General features: G+C 43.7%; 1 protein-coding gene across 16 annotated transcripts in view; it reads right to left on the bottom strand.

Moving 5' to 3' along the window:
- The window catches only part of LOC110524384 (nuclear factor 1 C-type), a 123,087-nt gene that overhangs the window by 17,322 nt on the left and 87,529 nt on the right, over positions 1 to 18,236 (bottom strand). For 4 of the 16 annotated variants that reach the window (XM_090235646.1, XM_090235645.1, XM_036978127.2 and 1 more), the window contains exons 3-8: positions 12,113 to 12,184; positions 11,569 to 11,643; positions 6,460 to 6,583; positions 5,709 to 5,833; positions 2,941 to 3,051; positions 1,675 to 1,856 (exon numbers count right to left, since the gene is read on the bottom strand). In XM_090235646.1, the coding sequence (XP_090091772.1) occupies positions 1,675 to 1,856; positions 2,941 to 3,051; positions 5,709 to 5,833; positions 6,460 to 6,583; positions 11,569 to 11,643; positions 12,113 to 12,184 (689 nt within the window). Of the gene's footprint in view, positions 1 to 1,611; positions 1,857 to 2,940; positions 3,052 to 5,708; positions 5,834 to 6,459; positions 6,584 to 11,568; positions 11,644 to 12,112; positions 12,185 to 18,236 lie in introns of all 16 variants that reach the window. The other 12 variants (XM_090235644.1, XM_036978126.2, XM_036978125.2 and 9 more) reach the window with 3 other exon arrangements.

Genomic DNA, 18,236 nt, shown 5'->3' with positions numbered 1-18,236 from the left:
TGTACAGTGGGGGATGGTGAGAAGGAGGGGGAAAGGAGGAGGCTTCACTGCTGCAACACAGATGATATAATACTGTAGATGTCACTGCACTGTCCCGGTCTCTCAAACACACACCTTCCCTCTCCATCAGTGTGTGTGTGTGTGTGTGTGTGTGTAAGGGAGACAGAGAGAGTGGGGAGAGGGAATGAGTGATGTCTAGGGGACTGCACTGCTCAGCCAGTCATCCATCCATGGCTGCTCTTCTACATGTCTTTCAGAGACTCTCTGCTCCCCAGAGGAGAGGACTGCAGTGCAACACTCACTGTCCTCCACAACAATGGATGAGCAAATGAGTCAGCTACATTGTGGTCCCATGCGCTCGTCCTTTGTGACTGCCTGGCTGCAGTCGCACTGCAGCAGGGGGAATTTCAATGACTCTGCAGTTTGGGCTGAGCAGAGCCCAGCGTGGCTGCTGCTGGGGGGCACTCCTGATAAATGTCTCTCCTCTTTCGTCTGTGAGCTGCCTGCGCCAGACCCATGCACTCTGCCAACCTCAGCAGCACTGCTAGAGACGTACAGGGATCTCCTTCTCCCTCCACTCCTTTCCAAGTGAAAACAGAAAAAGTACAGCAGCTTCATTGAGCAACCTGGCTTGTAATGCTGGCATTATTGAAGCAGGGAGGGGGGTCATTTGCATGTGGTGCAGTGGCAGGTCCTCTCAGCTGTGTGTCATATGTGGATAATGAGTATAACCATGTCTGAGGATCTGGGCTGGTCCCAGGGCCAGCAGGCTGAGTCTAAACAGAGCAGGAAGTCTCGGGGCTTATTTTCCTCTCTGTGACGGGGGATTCACAACTGCTGTACTACCAGCCAGCCAATACATTGAACAACTATAATCTAAGAAGTTGGCTAAAACCCAGTGATTACAATGATTTTATGGCTTCAGATCTATGGAATTGTTGCCCCTTTCTCCTTTGTCATGTTTAAAGATACAGTATGGTGAGTGTTAATTGTTCTGAGAGTCACGGAGAGTCTGCAGTCTGGAGCAGAGGGGAAGAGTAGCAGCTAGGTGAGGAAAACCTGTTTACTATGTTCCTACCCGGCTGTGGGCTGCTTCTCTCTCAGGTTACACCACCTACAGTAGAGTATCCCCTGGCCAGTAAAGACCACGACGGGGGAGAATATGGGAAAGAAATGGCATATCATACTGTTCACAGGGGACCAGGCCATCTGAGACAGGGTGACAATATAGGAAACATGAAGCATGAAGGAATGAAATAGCAAACAAACGATTAGGTGAATCTAAATGACAAATGGAAATTACACAATTCTCTGAATAAACCACTCAAACGTATAATACATTCCCTCTGGGAAATATACCCGAGTGAGTGAATTTCCTTTAACAAACCCTCAAACTAAAGAGCTGGCCATGAGATCACAGCCCGACATGATGTCACATTAGTACAGGTTCTACTACATGAATACATTAAGCATGGTGAACTGAAAGCCACCTCTCTATGCACATCAATGAGTGACAGCATTGGTGGCTGGCTCAGTTGTAACCTGGCGCTGCTTGTTTCTACTCCTATCTAGAATGAGTGAGTAATGAGTAGGGTCAGGAGTTTTACTGACCACATGACCTGACCAGGACAAACTCTGGGCCTTAGTTAGAGTTGTTAGATGGGCTGGACTCACTGGGCTGGGCTGCTGGTTGGACGGGTCACAGGCCAGGGAGACCAGGTCCTTCAGCGGGTCTTGGGAGCTGAGGTGTGGCGGGTAGCGGATGGCGGTGTGGGGGAAGTAGGAAGTGGACTGGGGCAGGATGGAGGTGGTGGGGAAGTGCAACGACGAGGAGGGGTGCGGACTCCGAGAAATCCCTGCACACACAGAGAGAGAGCAAGGGAGAAAAGAGAGGGAGGGAGGGGAAGAAAGAGAGAGATGGAGACAAAGAGGGACAGAGAGAGAACATGTTTGAATAAGGGTACTTGTTCATGCTCCAAAATGATGGTGTGCTTGAGATAATAAAAGTGACATTGGAAGATGTGTGGTTCTGCGAAACAAAATGTATAATTCCGTGTGAGTGCAATTCTCTACTCTCAGTGACTTTAATACAACCACTCTTCACGGGGAAAAATGATATATACATGTCATGAAATGACTCTCCTTTGGTACAGTACCTATTGCAAGAGTTTGTGTTTCACATTTAGTACTCTAATCAGCACCACGCGCTAATTTAGCAGAACATACGAGGATGCACAAATTCATTTTAACAGCGGCTTCAATTGTTCATGCATCATCCAGCAAACGTTTGGCTGGGGAACACTACCTGCCCATCGATTACTCTCCATCGACTCCACAACAAATGATCTGCCAGAAAGTGTTCACGGGATGTTCAATTAAAACCTCAAATAATGCATAGCCTGAAAGGAAGCTAGTCTTGTTGAAAGCATAACGCCTGCAGTCAGTGCCTCCATCAGGCTTAGCTCAACAGATACAGACATTAAGAATGTGGAACTATGTAGATAGAGTTGCTGTTGATGCTGGACCTCCGTACAGCACGAGACACTACATAAGGAATCTTAGCTCAACAGATACAGACATTAAGAATGTGGAACTATGTAGATAGTGTTGCTGTTGATGCTGGACCTCCGTACAGCACGAGACACTACATAAGGAATCTTAGCTCAACAGATACAGACATTAAGAATGTGGAACTATGTAGATAGTGTTGCTGTTGATGCTGGACCTCCGTACAGCACGAGACACTACATAAGGAATCTTAGCTGTGGAGAAGTGTGACACGTCATCTCTTCTTTTATTGACAGTTCAGACTTTTTTTGCTATTTTTTTTATAAACGATTCCCATCCTTGGAGACGTGCATGTGTGAGGGTGATGGATTGTGACAACAGTGACAAGACGTCTCCTGTGAACGTGATGTGCATAAGAGTGTGTGTACTGACCACTGTGCACTGCGATGACGGGCCGGTGGTGCTGTGTGAAGCCGAGACGTGGGGAGCTCTCCTGAGGAGACGGGCTGTCCATCTCTGTCTTCTTTACTCCAGGGGACATGCCTGGACACAGAGACACACAGAGGGTGTTACTGATGCCACTAGGACTCCCATCATAAAAATGCTATTGAAAAGACCCTACATGCCCAATTGAATCTGCTACTGCATGGCTTTTGTAATTACAGTAACTCACCACAGGGTGGCAGGGTGCATTGACACGACCCAGTAAGTCCTCAGTGCTGCAGCACATTGCAGTGAGCACATAGGCTCCCAACTAACTTCCTCATTGAGAGGAAACAACAGGATCAGAATCAATGTTATGTTTTGGTCAGGTCTACCCCAAATCCGGTTAGTCTAGGTAGATCACTCACATTCCCAAGAGGCCTGCAGTGCCTGATACCAGAGTTGCTTAGATGTGCTAAACAAATGCATCTTTGTTGCAGTGGTATTACTGGCAGTGTGCAACCCTCCTCCTCCTCCGTGTTAAGTTTGCTATCGCACACAGAATGTGCGTGAGGAACCCTTTCTCCACCAAGCTCAGGCCTGTTATACATTAGGGTATTAACATTACACAGCTCTTTGTTTCCTTCTTAGGAGTAGTGGAGCACACAGTACACACGTTCTTACTGTGATACTGTACAGAGGGAGTCAGTCATGGAGTGACGGAGGTTTCTCTCTCACACATTATACATGTATACCCCTCACTCTAATTGTTTTCTGAGAAAGAGGTTGAGAGAGAGGGAGGAAGAGAGAGAGAGGGGAAAGCCTTATTTGACAGCTTCCTCTTCCCCTGCTCTGCCCCAGCCCTCTGTCTCAGAGTGGAGTGAGTACACCAGGGCTTTTCAGGAATGTCAGAGGGCAAGCTGAGGTTCAACGGGAGACTTGCTCATAGGATAAACATGCACGTCTGGCTTAGTGCTGGGGGCTAGGCAAGGGCAGCCATTACAGCACTGACGCTAATTACCTGATCACACTAATCTGACTGACCACTCAGCTCAGTCTTCAAGGGTCTAGGCCAACCCACACATCTACCTAGTGTAGTGACACATTACATTAATATTTACATTACAATATCTTGAGAATATATATTTTGAACAAAGTCTACAGAATTTGAGATGCAATCTAATCAATGGTTAAGTGCGGCTTACACCGTAACCTCCTTAACTGAGAGTTGGTAGTGTTGGTGACCTGAGACAGGGGTCAAACCACAGCTCTACAGGAGGCCAGGCATTACCCTTTCCAATCAATTTGCCCGGCTGCAAACTGACGCACGCTTCCCCTAGTATAGAGGCAAGCTTCCCCTAGTATAGGGGCAAGCTTCCCCAGACCACCTCTACCTGGGGAAGGTGCACAAACATCCTCCTCTCACACAGCCAGTAGCCCCCCCACCATCTCAGAGCGATCATCCGAAGGGGTTGTTAAAGAGGAGCTCGTTAGAGCTGTCTAGACAGGAAGAGAGTGAGCACGACACGAGAAGGGCTGGGCCAGACTCCTGCAGGGTCTCTGACGGGGTCGGGGCCGGCTCTGCTCTATTGACCTCCACAGCTCTGGTGTCAGCATCAGGGTCCCTGTATCGTGGGGCCCTCCTGGAGTCCGGGGACCAGCCGGGGCCACTCTGGTTAATAGCACCACAAAGCCCCCAGACACTCCACCAGGGCCCTTTACAGGCCACTGGACACTCTATTAGCGTAGCGTGAAGAGTCCACCACAGTTTAACAGCATTAGATCATATGGGAGACCGAGAACCCCCCTGCTAGAACAACACACAGTGCGTTAAACACTCAGATAACAGTTCTGTTGTAAAGATGCTGATCCTCCTCCCACTTACTGCTGCCAACCCATGGTTAGAGAGCTGCCTCGTGGCTCGTACACACGTGTAGTGCACTCACTAGGCAGGCCCCACTCACTCAGCACACCCACTACCTGACCACTTACTCTGTCCCACACTCACTCACTCAACCACTGGACCACACTGTGCATGTTGTAACCTACTCATCCTATTTTTTACCAGAACCAGGTCCGTGCTGTTGGGGGATAAGGGTCATACTGTACAAGACCATGAGAAAGGCACATGCCATTTCGATATTTAAAATACTGCTTTATACAATCATCTTGAAACGATTGCTTGTATCTAGATGAGAGATGCACAGTAGCTTTCCCGTTTGCTAAAAATCTTTGTTAGGAATATTATTCCATACTAGCAAACTGATAGGTGAACCTGAAGTGAGAGGAAAGCAAGAAGGTAGCTACTGCGACGTTGCATCTGTGGATACTGCTCCAAGGTACCTTGGGCCACATGGCTTTTTGCAGACTTTCACAAAAAATGTTGGTTCAGTAATTAATTACGACTTCAGGCTCAATTTGGGAAGTTTGAAGCTGCGTACTTTCTGTTGATAACATGATATATTTATCATTTTCTCTTTTGCACTGTCAGTGGCTTTCAAGGTAACTGAAGTGAAAGTATGGCCTGATATTTCAGCTGTTTCCCCACTGTGATTATGAAAAGTACGAGTTGATGTTTCTCGACAGCCCTAATGAGGAACATTTAAGAGGGACACCAGAACTGAGTCACCGTTTGTAATTACTGAAGAGTTGGAGGATAGCCAGTGTCCTCAGCATGACATCATGAGTTTGTACTAACTGATGAGCAATAAGCACTGTCCTTGTCAAAACGACATAATAGCTAAGAGTTTGTGTGGGAGCCCAGAGGGGATGCTCACCTCCTTCCAGATCCTCTTGCCAGTTGCGGGAGCTGCTAGCCGGGGAGTTGGGAGAGGTGTAGTACTCCCCCCCAGGACTGGTGTCCACATCATCCTCCATGGAGCCTGACTTGTGCCTCTTACTCCTGGATGTCACACAAAGGGAGAGAAGGAGGAGGAAATAAGGGGAAGGCAATGTGACATATTGACAGTTCAAAACTGTGTATAAAGTATGTACACACGCACAGTACACAAGTGGGTCAACACCGGCAACCTGGAGATGGCCGGGAGGAAACTGAGCAGCTCCAGGATTCTCAGGTAAACCAGTTATTTACGGTCTCAGTTTGTCCCAGCTTTACTTGACGTTTACAGTGAAATATAAGACAATAAGTCAGAGCTTGTGTTTTGGCAGTGTTGCACACGCCCAGATAAATCACATGAGGAACAGCCATTGTCACTGTAGTGAAGGTGTTGTGCATTCAACACCAGGATACTGCTCTCTGTGCACCAATAAAAACAACCATACAGTCCTCCTGTCATCTGCCAAGTGGTTGCACATCCAGCCATTCACTTATGCAAGGCTCCTGTTAATATGGAATGTATTCTAACATTCACTCTAAATGTGAGTTTATTTGCAGGGTAGAGTACAAACAAACTGAGTGTTTTGTCTATTTCAACTATATGCAGTATATTCATTTCCAGTCTAGGTGTGTGTGTGTGTGTGTGTGTGTGTGTGTGTGTGTGTGTGTGTGTTTTGGGGCTGGGTACTGACCCGCTGGAGGAGGTGCTGGGCAGGGTTCTCCTCATGCCCACCCCTGAGGGGTTAAGGTCATAGGCCAGGTGCCCCTGCAGCTCTCCCAGAGAGAAGTTAGGGCCTGCCCCCGTCACCACCGGAGCTGCACACAACACACAGGGGGGACAGGTCAGTCAGGGGAGGAACACACACTGTACCACACTTTCAATTAGACATCAATTATCTATGGAATGATACTCAAATATCTACATAAATGACATAACACCATCCTCAAGCTCACTCACAATGCAGCTGAAGAAGTGTGTCGCTCGGTGAGCAAACATATTGTGTTATATCTGTGTATACTTCTCTGTAAGAACAAAAATCTAATCAAATCCAAGTTTATTGGTTGTGTACGCAGATTAGCTCCAACAGTGCAGTAATACCTAGCAATACATAACAATACACAAATAATCCATAAAAGTAAAAAGAAAGAAATTCTGAAATATCAGAACGAGCAACGTCACAGTCCGGAATTTATATATACAGTACCAGTCAAAAGTTTGGACACACCTACTCATTCAAGGGTTTTTCTACATTGCAGAATAATAATAGTGAAGACATCAAAACTATGAAATAACACATATAGAATCATGTAGCAACCAAAATAGTGTTAAACAAAACAACATTTATTTTATATTTGTGATTCTTCAAAGTAGCCACCCTTTGCTTTGATGACAGCTTTCACACTCTTAGCATTCTCTCATCCAGTTTCACCTGGAATGCTTTTACAACAGTCTTGAAGGAGTTCCCACATATGCTGAGCACTTGTTGGCTGATTTTACTTCACTCTGCGGTCCAACTCATCCTATCTCAATTGGGTTGAGGTCGGGTGATTGTGGAGGTTAGGTCATCTGATGCAGCCCTCCATCCCTCTCCTTCTTGGTAAAATAGCCTTTACACAGCCTGGAGGTGTGTTGGTTCATTGTCCTGTTTAAAAATAAATTATAGACCCACTAAGCGCAAATCAGATGGGATGGTGTATCGCTGCAGAATGCTGTGGTAGCCATGCTGGTTAAGTGTGCCTTGAATTCTAAATAAATCACTGACAGTGTCACCAGCAAAGCACCCCCACACCATCACACCTCCCTTCATGCTTCACGGTGGGAACCATACATGCAGAGATCATCCGTTCACCTACTATGGCAGTTGGAACCAAAAATCGCAAATTTGGACTAGACCAAAAGGACAGATTTCCACTGGTCTAATGTCCATTGCTCGTTCTTTGGCCAAAGCAAGTATTTTCTTCTTGTTGGTGTCCTTTAGTAGTGGTTTCTTTGCAGCACTTCGGCCATGAAGGTCTGGTTCATGCAGTCTCCTCTGAAAAGGTGTCTGTTACTTGAACTCCGTGAAGCATTTATTTGGGCAGCAATTTGATGCTGGTAACTCTAATGAACTTATCCTCCGCAGCAGAGGTAACTCTGGGTCTTGCTTTCCTGTGGTAGTCCTCATGAGAGCCAGTATTATCAAAGCGCTTGATGGTTTTTGAGACTCCACTTGAAGAAACTTGAAAGTTCTTCAAATTTTCTGTATTGACTGACCTTCATGTCCTAAAGTAATGATGGACTGTCGTTTCTCTTTGCTTATTTGAGCTGTTCTTGCCATAATATGGACTTGGTCTTTTACCAAATAGGACTATGTTCTGTATACCACCCCTACCTTGTCACAACACAACTGATTGTCTCAAATGCATTAAGAAGGAAAGAAATTCCCCAAATGAACTTTTAACAAGGCACACCTGTTAATTGAAATGCATTCCAGGTGACTACCTCATGAAGCTGGTTGAGAGAATGCCAAGCATGTGCAACGCTGTCATCAGGGTAAAGGGTGGCTACTTTGAAGAATCTAAAATCTATTTGATTTGCTTAACACTTTTTTGGTTATTACATGATTCCATTGTGTTATTTCATAGTTTTGATGTCTTCACCATTATTCTACAATGTAGAAAATAGTAAAAATAAAGAAAAACCCTGGAATGAGAAGGTGTGTCCAAACTTTTGTCTGGTATGTACGTACGTACACATACATACACACACTGTACAAAACATTAAGAACACCTTCCTAATATTGAGTTACATCCCATTTTTCCCTCAGAACAGTCTCAATTTGTCGGCGCCTAAACTACAAGGTGTCGAAAGCATTCCATAGGGATACTGTCTAATGTTGACTCCAATGCTTCCCACAGTTGTGTCAAGTTGGCTGGATGTCCTTTGGGTGGTGGACCATTCTTGATACACACGGGAAACTCTTAAGCGTGAAAAACCCAGCAGCGTTGCAGTTCTTGACACAAGAACCATACCCGTTCAAAGGCACTTAAAGCTTGTGTCTTGTCCGTTCACCCTCTGAACACACACAATCCACATTGAGCATGAAAAACCCAGCAGCGTTGCAGTTCTTGGCACACTCAAACCGGTGAGTGGTAGCGGAGTGAACAAGTAGTTGCTTGGGTGGCTGAGGTCCTTGATGATCTTCTTGGCCTTCCTGTGAAGCAGGCTGCTGTAGATGTCCTGGAGGGCAGGCAGTGTGCCTCCGATGATGCATTGGACTGACCGCACCACTCTCTGTCGGTGTGGAGGGACCATTTCAGGTCCTCAGTGATGTGTACGCCGAGGAACTTTAAGCTTTGGACTCTCTCCACTGTGGTCCCGTCGATGTGGATGGGGGTGTACTCTCTCTGCTGTCTCCTGTAGTCCACGATCAGCTCCTTCGTTTTATTGACGTTGAGCGAGAGGTTACAAAAAGTGGACAATCCCAGCTGCAGTCTGCTACTGCACTTCAACTCTCAGGACAACAGTATGAGGATGTAGCAGCCATCTATCAGCATTTACCCCATTTCCCCTCTCAGGTTTCCACTAATGTCATTTATATGGCCATGTGCATTAATGGCTGCCTGCTACTATGCTGTGTTCAGGTTGGAGTGGACAGAGATGTTGTTGCAGTATACTACACTAGTGTGTACTATACTGTACTGAGCCGTGGGGAGACAGTGAGCTCGGAGAATAATGTCCCATTTGTTAGGGCAGGTACGCTTATTAACAGTGGGATGGCGTCACTACAGATCCCCAGGCAATCAATCTCTCCCTGACTCATACACTGTACCGAGACACTGGGGAACACAAGACAAAGGGAGGATTCATGGATCTCCAGTGTAGAAAGTCCTTCACGTGCACCTTACAGGAAACTCTGGCCAAAAAGGAATAACCATGGAGGGATCTCCGAACATGAGCAGGGGGTGGTTGAACGCATAGAAACAAAATTAATAGAACAGGAATCCCCCTTCAAGTCAATGTGTCGGATTCATTTCTATGGTTGAGCTGGATAGCCGTGGTGATGCAAAGCAGTAATAACAACCCATTCTGCTCTGTTTAATTACACTAGTAAAGTAGGTCAGTGGCGAATTCATGACTTCTAAAAAGCGGCTAATGTCTCATAGGATATGCATCCCATATGAGGCCTGGGTAAATACAGTAGAAAGCACTTAAAAGTAACATTAGTTAAATAAGCTAATTATGTAGTCTAAAATCAACGCCTCTTGGGGTTTAAAACACATGCTTTGATATTAGCGTAAATACATGATACAAGTGTTGTGGAGTTTGTGATATGAATGTGAATGTGTCACATAAACAGAGGTGCAGGTGATAGCTGTTATAGCATAGCAGCATGTGCAGCTGAGGATTTGGGGAGTGGAGGGAGTGAATCTGAAATAGCAGTCTTTTCCCCAGGGAGACCAGATGGCAGGTGGTTAATTGAAGTCTTTAACTACGTTTCCTTCCAATTAGTCAGTCAAGGCGTGACATGGAAAACAGAGAGCCTGTTTGACAGGTGTAAAGTGAAATGTTTTCCCTACGCACCATAATAACTCACTCATTTAGTTTTGATAATTGTAGCTACAGCATTCCACATCAGCTGTCAGCTGTGGTGTGTGTGTGTGTGTGTGTGTGTGTGTGTGTGTGTGTGTGTGTGTGTGTGTGTGTGTGTGTGTGTGTGTGAATGTACGTGCATCAGAGCTTGTTGCTCCTACTGAATGACAGATGAAGACTGACCCTTTGGAGAATGGATTATCACTGGGAAAACTGAAAACGTGATCAATGACATGTGACAGATGGCCGAGCTTCTCTCCCTTCAGCTCCCTTCACATTAGCTGTCTTTCAAATCGGATTCAACTCCATTTCTAAACCTAATGAAATAACGGATGCAAATGACAAGTCAGATTGGAGGGTAAGTGAATGGAGATCCCAGGTGGTGACTAGTGAAGCCTGTGTGTGGCTGGGAGGGGATGCTTATTCATACAGAGTGTTTAGAGGCTGGTTGGCCATGTGGGGGCTGTGTTAATGTAGCCCTAATTCACTGCTAATGCCAGGCCTGGTGAGCACAGCATCCCCAGCCAATGCCTGAGCACATAGCCTTGGCAATGTGAATAGAAAATATTGAATGGATATAACATCTGCAAAATCCACCCTGAGACAGATAAAACAACACAAAGGACGAGGAAGTCGTAAAAAAATGTCATTCTAAAGCCATATGATCTGATTCCCAGTCAGAAATCATATTGAGTGTCTGATGGGGTGTAGACAGTAAGGAGAGGTTTACTCTGCATGTTGTCTGTGATTAATGCTGTAAGTGGATTACGTTAGTATCTCCCGCAATCCTGGACCTGGATGTTCCCTACCATCTTTATCATCTAGCCTGTTATACCATCCACGTGTTCCCTATTTCTGTGTATCTATCTGATGGTTTGAATTGCAGTGAAACAGGCAGCATTGCAGAGACTAGGAGCTCAGCTACTGAGGGGAACAGAGTGACTGCCAGAGAGTGGCTGGGAGTTTCCACCCCCTGCCTGCGGGCCAGAGTTAGTGAGCTAGCAATTTTTTCACTGAAGAGGGCTGTCAGAACTTTAATCACCATAGTTTATGTGACACATGTCCAGCTCCTAAGCATGTTGCTGTGTAAGTTATGGCTAGGAAGTTATAATGAAAGTAGCCACACATGACGTTTTAAGAACTAAATATGGATTTGTGTTATATTTTTCCATTCAACCACAAATACATAAAACCACGAGTAGCTTAATAAAAAGGTGTAAAATCTTACTTCTGGACACTTGCACCAGCTCTGTTACATTAAAAACTCCTGATGTCACAAAGCTTTCCTGAAACTCAGGAGCATCTGGAAAACACAGAGATGAGTCACCCTGGAGAGTTCTGTGACATAACACAACAAACATTACAGTAACTTCTCACTTTTAAGAGACATCACAAGACAAGGACACAACAAATGTCAGAGTATCAGCAAGCCAGTAAAACACATTTAAATAATGTTTTAGCCTGATAGAAACCTGTAATATATTGGATTCCATATATTACTGTGAAAGGTATTGTGTGTGTCTGTGGGTACTGGATTCATAACTATCTCAAAGCTTATGTCACTGTCTGGTAGTGTGTAAATGTGTATGAATAATTCAGCGTGTGTTGGTATTTGGATGTGTGTGTGTGTGTGTGTGTGTGTGTGTGTGTGTGTGTGTGTGAGAGTGTGTGTGTGTGTGTGTGTGTGTGTGTGTGTGTGTGTGTGTGTGTGTGTGTGTGTGTGTGTGTGTGTGTGTGTGTGTAAGAGAGAGAGAGTCCTTTGGGCCCCTTACCCATGGTGGCAGCTCGGCTATCCTCCTGATCTGACCCAATACCTGTGCGTGGGCTACTGCTCTGCTCTGACTCTGAAGAGAGGGAAGGAAAGGAAGAGAGAGGGGGTAGAAAGAGACAGACAGAGAGGGGGTGTTGGGGGGGGGTCAGAAACAAGTCTAAACCCAGCATCATTTGTCTTACCACATAAAAGGCTAATTTGAGGGTGTTAAAGTAGTTGTAAACAGTCTAGAAAATAACCTATTTAGTGAGAAATAATGTGACAAATATTAAAAAAGTTAAGCACTATATTGAATAGATAGTACTAAAGCTATTAAAACAAGTAGGGTTTCAATGTGAAACATGACCCAAATACCTCACTTAATAACTTCCTTGTTTAGGAAATGTAACACTAATCCAATTGCAAAAAAGGTTTCTGGCAGGCTATTTTAGTTGTTTTGCCAAAATGTACACTCAGTGAAGCATCACAACAATGGCAAGGCCACACAATCCAACCAGAAAACCAACTTTTATTTGTGTGAACTGACACCTGTCAAATGCAGATAATACAAGTAAATCCATAATGTGCGGTCCAAACCAGAAGAACCCTAGATTTACCACAAAGAGTCTGGCTGGCATTCCAAGTGAACAGCAGTGAAAACCTAAAAAATAAATAAATGGGTCTCTCTTCTATCAGATAGGCATGACTCCACTCACAGATCAAAGCCACACACATTCCACAATGCTCCATATGTTGGAGCTTAGAGAGGGAGGGAGCGCCTCATTGAGATCTTCACATTGACTCCCCATCACTAGAACAAGCACCCTGCTTCCCTCTACACTGGACAAGTGAGCCAGACATAGGGCTGTTGCGGTGACCGTATTACCGCCACCCCAGCGGTCACGAGTCACGAAGGCAGTCAAATTCCACATGACCGTTTAGTCACGATAATTAGGCTTCTCCAAGCTCTGATGCTGCTGGACATTAGTAGCCTACCAAATTGCGAACTGCCTGGTACTCAGCAATCTATTGTCCCACGAAACACTCTGACATCAATGCTCATGTTGCGCAACATTTCTAAAGGCTATGCAATTGCGGGAGAAAACAGAGTGATGGCCGCTAATAAAAAGACGAGGATCCCATCGGCTTTCTATAGGCTAGGCCTACTATATTTATTTCTCAACTTTCCTAATATTACGCACATTGCTTATATTTACAATAGGAGTATAGCCTATATGGCTGGGATGAAGAAGAAAAAACATGGGGAAAAGCGTAATATTTAAGTGCATAGACAACATTTATTTTTTCCCACTGCCCCAGTTTCGATACAGGTGCACGATAATGGTCCATTCTAAATCAAAGTAAATGTCACACATGATTTAGTATATGTAAAGACAAGTTTAATACAAGAATAGTCTGATGGTGTCAATATTAGCCTATCACTTGTGAATTATATATTACCACTTGTGAATGACGCCCAGCATAACAAACAATGCCTTTTTTTGGCAACTTGTTCTAATCATAGTTGCACACCTCATGTAGCCTAGCCCATAGGCCTATATGTTTTAATAAGGTTCGTATCACAACTAAAGTGGCCAAATAACTTCTTAAAATTAACCACATTAATCTGCTTTATAAGGTATGCCTAACTGGCATACAAGCAGCGAGTGAGTTTCAAGTTGGGGGGAAGATAATTTTCACTATAAAAATGCACCTTTATAATAAAAGCATTAACATGCTTTTGATAATGGTGTTTTCCACTAATGGAACATTTGTGTTTATAGCCTACTGCCATGTGCGCATTGCTATGCTTATAATGTGAAGAAATAGCCTAATAATAATAGGTTGACCTTTACCGTGGAGGATAGATTGACATAGGCTGGTGCTTTTGTTGTTCGTTAGAGCTACTCATCTTGTTGACTGACAAAAAAATATCTTCAATATGCATTGGATTGGATAAGGACGCGTGCAGTTGCATCCCCGATGTGTCTGTCTTAACTTGTAGCCTGTGAGAAGAAAGACCCAATCACGTGACAGAGAGCCGTGTGAGTGAGAGACGCTTCCGATTGCGCAGCACACTCAGGGAGAAGTGCACAACGCAGCACTCCGGGCCGCCAAAGGCATGGATATTTTTAGGGTGCATTACGTCCACAAAGGGGATGCCGACGTGGAATTCGAGGCATTATCAAGTGCTTGTCAAATTGTGAATGAGAGACTATTGGAGTGTGTGCAGCCTGAGGAAAAAACAGCCTAACAATGTATTAAAAATCATTTCATAGAGCCCAACTAACGTTACATTAATATGACTAAATGAAGCATATAGGAATACCTATTTCTTTGTTAACCGCTCAACACAGAATAGCTGCATGTGCGCACTCCCTCAAATCGTTTGGAGAAAATATTTATTTTAGTTTCTTCATATTCTAAAATAATGCCACGGAATTATAAGTAAATCTTGTCTTCTAAATGAACTAACATAGCCCACAGTCATATGGCACAGCCACATCACCTAACATAAGGACAACTCAGAGTTTGGTATTATTTTCTTCTGAAATAGACTACATTTTCTTCATATCATGCTTCTTTAGACCTGTCTAAAATAAATAATGCATTTATTGTGCAGGTGTAGGCTATATTACATGGATTGATTAGACTTTTTAATATGCCCTCAGACAAAATTGCTGGCACAATGAGCATAAGAAAGAGAGAACGAGAGCAAGACTAGGCTAGACAGACTGGCACACACAAAGACCCGTAATGCCCCAAAGACAACGCTCTGGAAAACAAATACATAGTTTCCATATTTTCTTTCATATATTTTAGAACAAAGTTTATATTAGGGTTTGTAGCGGTTTTTGGGAGGGTGGGAGTGCAGGGCATCATGCCATATGATGATGCAATAAAACGATGTCCGAAGCAGGACACCATCCATTTTCCCTACCAAAGGAGTTGACGGCCATTTTGTTAACTGTTCAAATCTTATTGTTAGATTTTCAAGTAATGTCTTACTTTTGATGGTTTTATCATTCCAGGATTGTAAGAGTTAACGAACAAATCACCAACACCTCTGCAATACCATTTAAACGTGATAAACTTAGAAATGTCAGAATGGATATTAAATTACCATTGCAGCTGTCCCCTCGTGAGCTTGACCAAAGTTCAATGAGGGTGAAACTGATCTTCTTACTGCCCCACCCTGGCCCTAAACTTGTTATTTTCTTCTTTTATATTTTTTTATTCACATTTCATCAATATAAGCAGTTTGGAAATGTGTTATTGCGTACTTTCTGAATTTGCCGAAAAACTCTCTCTCCTATATCTCTCTCTATCCTCTCCCTCATATTTCCCGACCTCATCTTTGCACATTTCCTATTAATACATATTTATCGTGGCCCTTGTTGTTGCTATTTTCTTTCCAAGTAAGTTATTTCTCTGGCCAGGGATCGCTCAACATAACATCATTTTTTGGCAGACATTTCATGTGCAGAGGAGTTTGCTGTTGGCAGCCATTTTAGATTGCTCTTTCTACCGTCTCTCTTTCACTCACTCTCCCTCCCTCCCGTCTCTCTTTCTCGCCCAGAGCAAGAACACACAAAGTACAACTAACCCTGTTGAACAGTGCCAGCATGCCCCTGTGCCAAGTCACCCCTTGAGACGAAAGACAAAAAGACAGAGCAGTGCCAGTGAACTGCTGTTGGCAGAGGGAGAGAAAGAGAGAAAAATAGAGAACCAAAGAGATAAATAAAGAGAGGGATAGAGATGCACATAGTGTGTGTGTGTGTGGGGGGGGGGGGGGGGGCAGAGAGAAAGAGAGAATGTTTTGTTAAAGAAGTCACTTAACGAGAAAGACATTCTAGCTGAGTTACTCTGGAATCACAGTGAGTCACAGTTAAATTACAACACAGAAAAGACAGCATTACAAGCACAGGGAAGCAAAGTAGCTTCCCTCCTCAGTCCAACCAGGGGACACATGCTTGTCTGTCGTAAACTGACCACAATTACTCATAAAAGTCCCCCACCACCAGAGATATGGTCCAAGATGCAAGTATACTCGTAACTCAGAGATTCATTGTTGTAACACAACCATTTGAGCAGTGTACATGTTCCCATAACAGGAAAACAACAAGGCTGGTGAATTAGAATTTCTACCATGCTCCCAGTAGTTGGTTTCATTTTGATCTCATGACATTATTGTAAATATAGCGGCTGGCTAAAGCCAACAGCAGGCTGAAGTGGACAGAGGAAGCCAAGAAATGCATTTGTAGGCAAGGCTGTCTATTCACAGTTACCCTGGTGCCTGGGCTGATTTGGAGAGAAAACCATTGGCTTCTCCCAAACCCATTTCCCATCAGTCACTCAGTGAGAGGAGCTATTTCTCCAGCAGCTCTGTTTCTGGCAGAACTAGAACCCAAGCTATGATGATGTGACAGTAGGCCAGCATAGGCCAAAATACTGAAACAATTATGACTGGTCTGTTCCCTTACAACCGAGAGCAGGAATTTCATATGAATCACAGACATTGCTGTGTTCTCAATACCACATCCCTTACTGGAGCCATTATGAAAAATAACTTAATAAACATGAACCATTATGAGAAGCTTTAATATGTAGTGATAATGCACTAATTAATGAAGATAACCAAGCTTTTGCCATCTGTGTCGTTGGTATAGAGAAGGCTACCTTGTAACAATTAAACCAGTCAGACCAACTTTCTACTGTGAAATCACAAATGGAATTGGAATTGAATGGTCAATCCAAATCCAATTTATAACTGATAACCTCTCTGTAGTGTGTAACAAGGTAATCACAGTAATGCACTTTTTAGCAGTATTGACAGTGCTGGAGCAAAGCTCATCTAGGCTCTGTCTGGCTGGAGTAAGACCACCCCTTCTTTATGCTATATAATAGATAATTCACTCAAATTCTATCCTCAACCACAGTACCATATATGTTTCCTAAAACATGAATATATACGAAGCTTACTTCTTGCTGTGGTATGTTGAAGCATACTGCATGCTTTACTAGTTTGGAATGATATTGAAAAAATGCAGGTAAATAAAAAAATGTTTAGAGCTTGTGCCCTGACACCAGTGGCTGTCTTTTGTGATCTCTCTCAAATCTAATGTTTACTTGTCACATGCACCAAATACAACAGGTGTAGACATACCCATGAAATGCTTGCTTTACGTTGCAGAGTTAAAAAATTATAATAAAATTAAATATATTAACACAAGGAATAAAATACAATTTTGTTTAGCTATATACAGGGAGTCCTGTACCAGATCAATACGCAGAGAGGGGTATGAGGTAGAGGTCGACCGATTATGATTTTTCAACACCGATACCGATTATTGGAGGACCCAAAAAAGCCGATACAGATTAAATCGGCCGATTTGTATTTTTTATTTGTAATACTTATTTTAACGTAATATAATACATCAATAAAATCAATTTAGCCTCAAATAAATAATGAAACATGTTCAATTGGGTTTAAATAATGCAAAAACAAAGTGTTGGAGAAGAAAGTAAAAGTGCAATATGTGCCATGTAAGAAAGCTAACGTTTAAGTTCCTTGCTCAGAACATGAGAACATATGAAAGCTGGTGGTCCCTTTTAACATGAGTCTTCAATATTCCCAGGTAAGAAGTTTTAGGTTGTAGTTTTTATAGGAATTATAGGACTATTTCTCTCTATACCATTTATATTTCATTAACCTTTGTCTATTGGATGTTCTTATAGGCACTTTAGTATTGCCAGTGTAACAGTATAGCATCCGTCCCTCTCCTCGCTCCTTCCTGGGCTCGAACAAGGAACACAACGACAACAGCCACCCTCGAAGCAGCGTTAACCATGCAGAGCAAGGGGAACAACCACTCCAAGCCACAGAGCGAGTGACGTTTGAAACGCTATTAGCGCACACCCCGATAACAAGCTAGCCATTTCAAATCAGTTACATAAGCCTTGATAGGCTTGAAGTCATAAACAGCGCAATGCTTGACGCACAACGAAGGGCTGCTGGCAAAACGCACGAAAGTGCTGTTTGAATGAATGCTTACGAGCCTGCTGCTGCCTACCACCGCTCAGTCAGACTGCTCTATCAAATCATAGACTTAGTTATAACATAATAACACACAGAAATACGAGCC

Source organism: Oncorhynchus mykiss, chromosome 5 (assembly GCF_057628025.1).
Source record: "Oncorhynchus mykiss isolate SJ-2025 chromosome 5, ASM5762802v1, whole genome shotgun sequence".
Lineage (NCBI taxonomy): Eukaryota > Metazoa > Chordata > Actinopteri > Salmoniformes > Salmonidae > Oncorhynchus > Oncorhynchus mykiss.
This window is presented reverse-complemented; position numbering and strand designations above follow the sequence as displayed.